The following is an 11,039-nucleotide window of genomic DNA, read 5'->3' on the forward strand; positions in this document are numbered from 1 at the left end:
TGTTCAGCCACATGACCCCCAATGGCAGGAAACATGGTCACTGGTTGTCTAAATATGATTAGGAATCTTAATTCCAATTAGTAAACAAAAAAAAAAACATGTGGCGGTAAACAGGAGCTTTATTACATATAAACTAAACTAATGCTCCAAACTATTGAAATATATAACTTTTAGCAGAGTTTAGCTTGCTTTGAAGGCTTAAACTATTGGGCTCTTTGTTTATGAATCCTTAAGGCGGAGATAGCAATTCCCAAATTTACTCATTTCAACAGTTTGACAAGTTGGAACTAGATCGTCTTGAGAAGGTGCTACTGCCATGCCCTCTGCTAGCGAGTCCCGATACCTACCTCCCGGATACAGTTGACCTAACTCAGGACATCGCGGCACAAGAATACTGGCTTCAGTGCTTTACAGACAGTATTGACAAGGTAATAACACCATACTTAGTGCAAACATGTTTCTTTATAACAAATGATATAATATGCTATAACAACATAACATGAATAAGATACCAATGGTTCTCTAAAATGTCCACTAAAATCCATCATCTGAAGGCAAGCTTTTGTGCGTTGTGCTGCAATTAAGTTAGAAATACCCTGTAATGTTTTGTTAATTAAAAAATAATGTTCAGGTTTAAAGAGATTTTATGTTTGATTGAAAGCGTAATATTGCTACCACAGAACACTATAAAATCACAAAATAGTTTGCATAGAAATTTATTAAATAGTATACTCGTCTGTTTTGAACAATGTCAAGGTATTGTCAAAGCCTTGGTGTCATTGATGTCATTGTGCAACATCTTTTGCCTTGGAGGCTTAGGTAAATTTTCAGAAAATACTGGCAATAAAAAAAGCAAACAACATACCTGTTCTCAATTTAGCAAATTTCTTCATTTTATTAACACAAATATTAATATAAATATTCCAAAATATTCAATCAATAAAATCATGGTAAATGTTGTGATTATTATTCATTGAAAACTGCATTCCTGTCTTTGTTGAAAAGTTTGACCATTCCAAGTTTGTGACCCAAACATTCATCAGTATCTGTGCAGCATGAGCATTGAGCCTTTAACTGTTTGTTAATTATTTGGCTACTGGGCTTGTCCCTGTAGTTTTCAATGTCTTATTTTAATATATTATGTCACATTTGATGATTTCCTTCAGCAAGAAGAGCAAGCTATAAAGTCGCAGACTTCCCATGACTTGGCCGATGTGAAACTGAGGGCCGGCAAGTTTAAACAGGAATACCTTCATACCTTAGAAACCCTCAAGTCTAATCCATGGTAAGACTGGTGAGAACAAGAATAACTTGATATGATCAAAAGCAAGGCTTGGAAAAATTATATACAGCACTGTAATTGTCTGAAAATATGCGCAAAATGGTTGACTAATTTAAACCTGTGCATCTATTTGTTTTGTGTAACCATACATTGTGTAAAGGGTCAGGGGGATATATAATTATCATTTGAGCTGCAAACAAAATGGTGAAAAAGGATATTATTGCAGAATAAGCTGCAATTGTATGTTGTGTAATTGGAAGTTTACTTTTAAGTTAATAATTGTGCTGAAGTCCCTGAGTACGACAAAATACTCCCGGAAATACCCCACTGTGTGTCTGTTAATGCATGTGCATCCATAGCGACAATTACAGTGGATGCTCTATTGACTTACCTATTTTTGTGGTGAAATTATGATTGTCATATTATGGGATCATCCATGGCCACTGGGAAGAAGGGTTTAATGGCTCCTTTAGCAACTACGTAATATTTGAATTTACAGGTACGTATGGGCATTATATTTTGGACCAAATCATTCATAAGCCTGATAACTGTAACTCAACAGTTGTTCAAGATATACAAATAAAAATTGGTACACATGTTGCCAATATACATGAACAGTAAAGTCCATAGCGCCCTTTTAACAACTGACAAATAACACATTAGCATTGGCGTTCTCTTTGCAGAGCTGTCTTCTCTCATAATTGAGTAATGATTTGCCTTTTGCAGGCTTTCAAGTAATCTTACTTTTTCGTGATTTTTCCCCAGTATTTTAAAAGCCCCCTTTTTGTTTTCTTGTCAAAGTCTCCTAAATGTCCTGTTCTTTAGTGATGAATACTGATTGCTAGATATTTTATTTATTGACTGATAAGTTTAAATGTTTAATGCTTAAATAGCAAATCTCAGTTGGCCTGACAGCAATTAAATTTGAAAATGTTCTTCAAAGCTTAGTTTCATAACAGTTGTGAAAAAATAGGTCAAAGACTTTGCATTACAAATTTGGTAAATGCTGTTCTTAAATTCGTACTGAAGAAATCCTTATTTTTCTTCTTTTTGTTGATAAAAAATGAATATGCTCTGACAGTGCTGACTGTCACTTGAATTACGCACTTAGAAGTGCCCAAAACTTACTGTTCAAAATCACTTTATCATCTCTTCTTTTAAAAAAGACACGATGATCATGCTTTTATTTGCTGATTGATGAGTTTGCTTTGCTAAGTTTATTTGCTTATTAATACGTGGAAAAAAAAGAGTTGAGATTTAGAATGAGCTATTTTCTGTAAAAGCTGTAGTTACTGAATGCATTATTAAGATAATGTTGTTATCTGAATTTAATTATTAAATAGTATACTCGTCTGTTTTGAACATTGTCAAGGTATTGTCAATGCCCAGGTGTCATTGATGTCATCATGCAACATCTTTTCCCTTGGAGGCTTGTACATAGCTCAAAAATCGGTCAAGATATTCAAATGAAACTTGGTACACATGTTGTCTTAGAAAACTGCACACATTAGGCCAGTCCATTAACTCCTACTGTAATAATTGCTGAGTTATGCCCCTTTTTGACTGAAAAAGCAGCAGATGAGCGTTGGCGATTGATCTGTGTCGCTCTTGTCATCATGATGTCAGTCATTTGTAACTTCAGTGCCTATGGATCTCTGAATGTTCGTGGTCTGCTAGACATGAGGAGCCATTGTTTAAAAGAGTTCAACTTCACAGATCCATATTCACAGGTAGTTAATATCATTATACTGTTGGAGTGTTATACTTTTGATTTTGATAAACATGATTATACATGTGTTCTACATGATGGCACCAACAGTACAAGAAAAATGGGATAACTGATATAAAGTTTCGTTGTACTTTTTTTTAAAGTAAATGTTTTTTGCTTTGGTGAGAAGGCATCCTAATATGCAACATTCTGAGAGGTCTAAGATCTTTATTAAATTGGTCCCTTACTAATGCAGGACATTATTTAGATGTTGTCTTTTTCAGCAAAAACAGTTTGAAAATGAACATGCTTTGAAATACCTTACGGGCAGATTACAAGACCTGGATGGTATAGAGGACGCCCAGACACGGATCTTGGAGCTTGCCCGGGGGTTCTTGGCGGGGAACGTGTTTGACTGGGGTGCCAAAGAGGTCGCCGACATTATGGAGAAAGGGGAGTTCCAGTTTAAAGATGCCGAGAGCAGGCTTCAAGGTGAGAATATTCAGGTTTACAATTTGTTTTTGTAGAATTGTTGAATTCTGTTCAAACATGTTCCATAGCTAATATTTAGCTTGTCTATTTATCGAAGAAAAAGAAATGTTGTATTGTGAGCCTTGTTGTATTGTGATAGCCTTGTTGTATTGTGGTAGCCTTGTTGTATTGTGAGCCTTGTTGTATTGTGATAGCCTTGTTGTATTGTGCTAGCCTTGTTGTATTGTGGTAGCCTTGTTGTATTGTGATAGCCTTGTTGTATTGTGATAGCCTTGTTGTATTGTGATAGCCTCGTTGTATTGTGAGCCTTGTTGTATTGTGATAGCCTTGTTGTATTGTGGTAGCCTTGTTGTATTGTGAGCCTTGTTGTATTGTGATAGCCTTGTTGTATTGTGCTAGCCTTGTTGTATTGTGGTAGCCTTGTTGTATTGTGATAGCCTTGTTGTATTGTGATAGCCTCGTTGTATTGTGAGCCTTGTTGTATTGTGATAGCCTTGTTGTATTGTGATAGTCTTGTTGTATTGTGATAGTCTTGTTGTATTGTGGTAGCCTTGTTGTATTGTGATAGCCTTGTTGTATTGTGAGCCTTGTTGTATTGTGATAGCCTTGTTGTATTGTGAGCCTTGTTGTATTGTGGTAGCCTTGTTGTACTGTGAGCCTTGTTGTATTGTGATAGCCTTGTTGTATTGTGAGCCTTGTTGTATTATGATAGCCTTGTTGTATTGTGAGCCTTGTTGTATTGTGCTAGCCTTGTTGTATTATGAGCCTTGTTGTATTGTGATAGCCTTGTTGTATTGTGAGCCTTGTTGTATTGTGATAGCCTTGTTGTATTGTGGTAGCCTTATTTTATTGTGAGCCTTGTTGTATTGTGACAGCCTTGTTGTATTGTGAGCCTTGTTGTATTGTGGTAGCCTTGTTGTATTGTGGTAACCTTGTTGTATTGTGACAGCCTTGTTGTATTGTGACAGCCTTGTTGTATTGTGGTAGCCTTGTTGTATTGTGAGCCTTGTTGTATTGTGATAGCCTTGTTGTATTGTGGTAGCCTTGTTGTATTGTGATAGCCTTGTTGTATTGTGAGCCTTGTTGTATTGTGACAGCCTTGTTGTATTGTGACAGCCTTGTTGTATTGTGGTAGCCTTGTTGTATTGTGAGCCTTGTTGTATTGTGATAGCCTTGGTGTATTGTGGTAGCCTTGTTGTATTGTGATAGCCTTGTTGTATTGTGACAGCCTTGTTGTATTGTGACAGCCTTGTTGTATTGTGATAGCCTTGTTGTATTGTGATAGCCTTGTTGTATTGTGGTATCCTTGTTGTATTGTGGTAGCCTTGTTGTATTGTGATAGCCTTGTTGTATTGTGATAGCCTTGTTGTATTGTGGTAGCCTTGTTGTATTGTGGTAGCCTTGTTGTATTGTGATAGCCTTGTTGTATTGTGGTAGCCTTGTTGTATTGTGATAGCCTTGTTGTATTGTGATAGCCTTGTTGTATTGTGGTAGCCTTGTTGTATTGTGGTAGCCTTGTTGTATTGTGGTAGCCTTGTTATATTGTGGTAGTCTTGTTGTATTGTGGTAGCCTTGGGTTTTGACGACGGCAGTGCCTACATCATCAGCATTGTCCTTGTGCATAACTTTAACCTTAGCCATAACTCAAGGAATGCTCAAGATATTCATATGGAACTTGGTACATATTTTACCACAGAAAAATGTGTTTAGCAAGTCCCATAACTCTGACTGTTTAATATTTGTTGTATCTTATTGCTTTTACCACAAAAAAGAGACAAGCATTGGTGGTTGTTGTGGGAGTTCTTGTTTACACTGTATATTGCTTCTAATTAAACAACAGTTTAAATTTATCATTTTAATGTCTCTTATTACTAGAGATACCTAGTAATATTGTTGTGTTTATCTTCATTGGTTTCCAAAGCAAGTTTTTCAAACTTTGAAGTAAACCTGCTAATGTTCATTAAAAAGTTATTTATTACCGAATGTTTATGTTTTGCCAGAAAACATTTATTAAATTATTTTGAAGAAATATATTTGCTGCATCATTTCATTTTTATATGCAAGGTTTGAATTATGAAATCAAAAAGTTAACTTAAAAAAGATAGGTACATGTATTTATATTAGTATGTTTGTGGCTGGAAGTTTCACAAGGAGTGAGTTTCAAATGACAACTATGATACAAGCTCATGTTTTGCTTGAATACACACATAACCCTGAATTACAGACCGTCCTTGGTTGATGGACGACTTTGATGCGTGGGTGGGACGCCTATCTAAGGGTCCAGTGTATCGATGTGTGGCGGTCTTCTGTGACAACAGCGGGGCGGACATTATACTGGGCGTGTTCCCGTTTGTGCGAGACCTGCTCATGTCGGGATCTAAGGTTCTGTAAATTGGTCTTTTTCTGCAATTTTCTGCAAGTTTAAAATTTGCAATGCCAATATAGTCTCACATCGATTAATCAATATGTCACTTGGTGCAAAGTTTGCATCTTTATTTATTCATAAAAAAATCCAAAATATCAAATGTTTCCAAAGGTTAAGCAGTCAACAGCCTGTAAAATCATGTAGGTGTTTGATAGTGTTGAAGTGTTTTTCCCTTCTTCAATCTTCTTTTCACGCCTTCTAGTTTTATTTATCAAACTGAGATTTTTTGTAATCTGCGTGTGGTCCATAATTCCAAGAGAAAAAAAATGGACTGATGGAAAGACATCAACAGTATTTATGTTGCCGTATATTTGTCTGACGTAAATGCTAATTGTTGCATAATCTCTTTATTGCCTTCTGTCCACATGCAAAGTTTCAAGCGTCTATACGGTTTGAGTTAGACCAAAGTGGCTGTTTCGACTTTGGAGAAAAAAAGAGCAAAAATCACAGACAGGACAGAAACATCTGTGCCCAAGTTTACTGTTCGTATGAGACCAGGGAATAGGGGTATTTAATTTGTGATGTATACCTGAACTGAAACTTACTCTCATCCTGCAGGTAATTCTATGTGCAAACACCAAGCCCACACTGAATGATGTCATCTACCAAGAGTTACTGATCCTTGTACGGCGAGTGGCTAGCATGTGTCCAGTGATAGCCTCTGCTCTGGACACTGGTCAGCTGATGGTAATGGCTTCAGGACAAGGGTCACCCTGTCTTGACCTCAGGTCAGTTTTGCTCTAATCTATTGAATTATTCATTTTTAGCTTTGTTGTATTTTTGCAACTTTCCTAGCACTTCATTGTATAGGAAACATTTGAGAACTGTGTGAGAGAAGTGTCTTTAGTTTGAGGATTATACCTTTATTAACCAGGTTTTCACAAAGTGAAACCTGCTTATTAGAATGACGAACGTCGTTGTTAGGGCGGGGGGGGGGGGGGGGGGGGGGCGGGCGGCCGGTCAGGCAGCGTCAAACTCGCCTATGAAACTGAATAATTTCAGTAAGGGTTGACATATCTTGACCAAACTTGGTCTATAGGAATAGTTTATTGAAACCTTTCATGGGAATGCGTTTGGGGTCCCTAGAGTCAAGGTCAAGGTCACTGTTACTAAAAATAGAAAAAGGGTTGAAACTGAATTACTTTAGTTAGGGTTGACATATCTTGACCCAACCTGGTATAAAGGAAGAGTTTATGGATACCTTTCAAGGGATTGCGTTTGGGGACCCTAGGGTAAAGGTCAAGGTCACTGTTACTAAAAATAGAAAAACAGTTGAAACTGAATAACTTTAGTCAGGATTCACATATCTTGTTGGTTTTAAAATTATATGTATTTGTTTTACATGCTTTGTGTACTGACGTTTCATACCAGAGAGGAAAAATTCCAATTACTACGAAAGTCATAAATGATTTCATAACCCTAAAAGAATAACAAATAAAAAATATAACTCCACAGTAAGCATCAAGATTATTTGTTTTGGTGGCAGTGGTGTCGTTGGTGGCATTGTCAAATTCTAAAAGCTTTAACATAACCAGAGACAAAACGCACATGTATAGCAAGGCAAGTAACTTACTTCAATACTTGTATGAGTTATGCTCCCTTTTTTGATTATAAAAACAACCACAGATGAATGTTTGCGTTCGCTCCGTGGCGCACTTGTTTTTATTGTACTCTGTACTTTACAGGTTGATAGACAGTGACCTCGTCCAGTGTATGACAAATAACGGAACTGATCTTGTCGTCATTGAAGGAATGGGCCGGGCCATACATACTAACTTTGATGCCCGATTCTCATGTGACGTCCTAAAGGTGGCAGTGTTGAAAAACCGTTGGCTCGCTCAACGGCTCGGTGGGGACATGTTCAATGTTGTGTTTAAGTTTGAGCAAGCTTCAAAGTCATTGGGAAAGAACAGAATTTGTGATAGATGATGGAAGCTGACTGTTTCGCCATCAGTGTAAAAGAATCTTGAGTAAGAATAATTAATTTTTTTAAGTATAAAGGCCAATCAAATATGCAGTAAAATCATTCAGTTAAGATTTTATGTATATCGCAGATATTGCCAAAATCTCTTGTTTCAATGCACAAAAAATCATTTTGGTACCTGGTTTTTTGCTTTGTGTAGTTATATTTTCAAAAAGGTGAATTATAGCAAGACAGCGCACAAACCAATAACATCACTTCAGACGTTGTTTTCATGAGTGCAAAATATAATTAAAGCCTCATTCCTTTTACAAAATAAGCATAGTTGTCATTATTATAATGAAAATCTAGTTACAATTTAAGAGCTGTTTTGGCAACATCGCCATTGCAGAATGTTTTTATTTATATAGTTCCATTATTTCAAAAGTAGCATTGATATTTGATTCTTGAAAATTTAACAAATTGAGGGACATATAACTACACCTGCACAGCTTTTTTTTTTAACCAAAAAATATAAATATTGAAATGCTTTTGAAAATTATCCCTGCTTTTATTCTAGGCATCATTATCATTTTATTTTTATCATGTTCAATTTATAATCTTTTTACCAAATAATGAGACTTCCTCCACAGGACTTGTTTCTTCTGATAACGTAACAAATGAAAAGTTTTGTTCAAGTGAAACTGACTTTCAAAGTTTTAATTGCCATATTGTTTGGGGACGGGAATAATCACAGTTTATATGCCTACTTTAGCCAGAATTTTATAATTAATGTTGTTTTATTCAGGAATAAAGAATGTAAATATTTGTCAGTGTTTTGATTTGCAAAAATGACTAATAATAGTACACAATGTTGGCAGATACTGTGTGCACATGTGTAGCAAGACCCATAACTCTGGATACAATAATTGTTGAGTTGTGTTCCATGGAATTCAAAATCCACTTATGATGAGCAGCTGGTTCCTTCTCTTGGTTTCTCGAATATGACACCAGTTCTCGGGCCAGTATTCATAATTTTTTTAGTTAGACTTGCACCACAACTACAAAATTTCCCATCAGCATACTAGGATTTAAGACCAATTGGTTGATACAAATGGCATTTTTCAAGATACTACCTACTGGAGAATCGTGTTCTTTGGAATTTGTATCTAAGACAAATGTCTTTATTGATTAAAATCGTAAATAAACTGATTTCGCTCGGAAAAATACTTTTATAATGGGTGTTCCATATTTAGGTACTGTTCCGATTTAGGTACTCACCCAGTACCCCTTGCAATAGTATTTGGATATATTTACTTCTTATTTATCAATGTAAAACTATCATTCAGTTAGTATGGCAGGTGTTCAATGTAACTGAGCACAATTTAAGAGTGTAAACGAATATCGTCACTGCTTTTAGCTACACTCCTAAACCCTGATTATAAGTGAACCGAAAAAATGGCTCCTTTTCAAAGAATCATTTGAAATGGATGAATTCTGAAACAAAGAATGATTGTTGAGCTTATTTTTTACGAAGTATTAAGTCAATACACAATATTATAGAACATTTATAAATAATATCACTGACTTATAAATAAGTATATAACCTATAATAGGTTCGTGATAGTGCTATCATACATATATATATAATATGTACCCATTTCATATGGCAAGAAAAATAACATACCGTGAGTGATGAAAACAAAATAATAAAAAGAAGCCACTTTTGCATATGATAAAAGATACACATCGAATAAAGAATGTAAATATTTGTCAGTGTTTTGATTTGCAAAAATGACTAAATATAGTACACAATGTTGGCAGATACTGTGTGCACATGTGTAGCAAGACCCATAACTCTGGATACAATAATTGTTGAGTTGTGTTCCATGGAATTCAAAATCCACTTATGATGAGCAGCTGGTTCCTTCTCTTGGTTTCTCGAATATGACACCAGTTCTCGGGCCAGTATTCATAATTTTTTTAGTTAGACTTGCACCACAACTACAAAATTTCCCATCAGCATACTAGGATTTAAGACCAATTGGTTGATACAACTGGCATTTTTCAAGATACTACCTACCGGAGAATCTTGTTCTTTGGAATTTGTATCTAAGACAAATGTCTTTATTGATTAAAATCGTAAATAAACTGATTTCGTTCGGAAAAATACTTTTATAATGGGTGTTCCATATTTAGGTACTGTTCCGATTTAGGTACTCACCCAGTACCCCTTGCAATAGTATTTGGATATATTTACTTCTTATTTATCAATGTAAAACTATCATTCAGTTAGTATGGCAGGTGTTCAATGTAACTGAGCACAATTTAAGAGTGTAAACGAATATCGTCACTGCTTTTAGCTACAGCTCCTAAACCCTGATTATAAGTGAACCGAGAAAATGGCTCCTTTTCAAAGAATCATTTGAAATGGATGAATTCTGAAACAAAGAATGATTGTTGAGCTTATTTTTTACGAAGTATTAAGTCAATACACAATATTATAGAACATTTATAAATAATTTCACTGACTTATAAATAAGTATATAACCTATAATAGGTTCGTGATAGTGCTATCATACATATATATATATAATATGTACCCATTTCATATGGCAAGAAAAATAACATACCGTGAGTGATAAAAACGAAATAATAAAAAGAAGCCACTTTTGCATATGATAAAAGATACACATCGAAAGGTTTTTTTCTTTAAATTGGAGTGATCAAATTAAGTTTGTCACTAAGTCAACATAGTTTAATGTACCTACTGACAATATAAGATGGTGTTCTCTAACCTATTCGATTACCTGAAAGACACAAATTGACCCCACCAGGAAATGAAAATTAGTGAGTTATTCTTTTTAAAAGTATTTAATATTTTCGAGCATCTAGGACCATAAGGCTTCAGAAAAGGATAAATAATTCGCAAATCTGACGCAGTTGTATATATATAAGATCACTGTTTTAGATTGCACACAACGTCACAAGTGAAAACGCCGATGTAATACTTGAAATCAGGTAACATCTTGCATTGTTATTTTCTTGAATAATCTACAATATTAAATTAATGAGCAATAATATCATGACATGTATATATCCCAACTTTATTTCTCCCCAGCAGATGTTATACAGTGGAAATCTCCAACTGGTGATTCCTCCAACTTCTGTGATCTCCAATTGGTGGCTTTTATCAATAGAAATTGACTGGAATTCTCCAATTGGAATTTTC

The 11,039-nt window shown here is 35.3% G+C and overlaps 1 protein-coding gene across 2 annotated transcripts in view; it reads left to right on the plus strand.

Annotated features, from left to right (window-relative positions):
• The window catches only part of LOC128218961 (4'-phosphopantetheine phosphatase-like), a 32,001-nt gene extending 21,031 nt beyond the window's left edge, over positions 1-10,970 (plus strand). Inside the window, exons 12-19 of one of the 2 annotated variants that reach the window (XM_052926743.1) lie at positions 273-428; positions 1,167-1,285; positions 2,925-3,012; positions 3,275-3,482; positions 5,707-5,864; positions 6,466-6,635; positions 7,593-7,877; positions 10,779-10,970. In XM_052926743.1, the coding sequence (XP_052782703.1) occupies positions 273-428; positions 1,167-1,285; positions 2,925-3,012; positions 3,275-3,482; positions 5,707-5,864; positions 6,466-6,635; positions 7,593-7,836 (1,143 nt within the window). In that variant the 3' untranslated portion in view covers positions 7,837-7,877; positions 10,779-10,970. Of the gene's footprint in view, positions 1-272; positions 429-1,166; positions 1,286-2,924; positions 3,013-3,274; positions 3,483-5,706; positions 5,865-6,465; positions 6,636-7,592; positions 8,636-10,778 lie in introns of those variants that run through there. The other variant, XM_052926742.1, reaches the window with a different exon arrangement.
• The last annotated feature ends 69 nt before the right edge of the window (positions 10,971-11,039 follow it).

The sequence above is a fragment of the Mya arenaria genome, chromosome 15, assembly GCF_026914265.1.
Source record: "Mya arenaria isolate MELC-2E11 chromosome 15, ASM2691426v1".
Classification (NCBI taxonomy): domain Eukaryota; kingdom Metazoa; phylum Mollusca; class Bivalvia; order Myida; family Myidae; genus Mya; species Mya arenaria.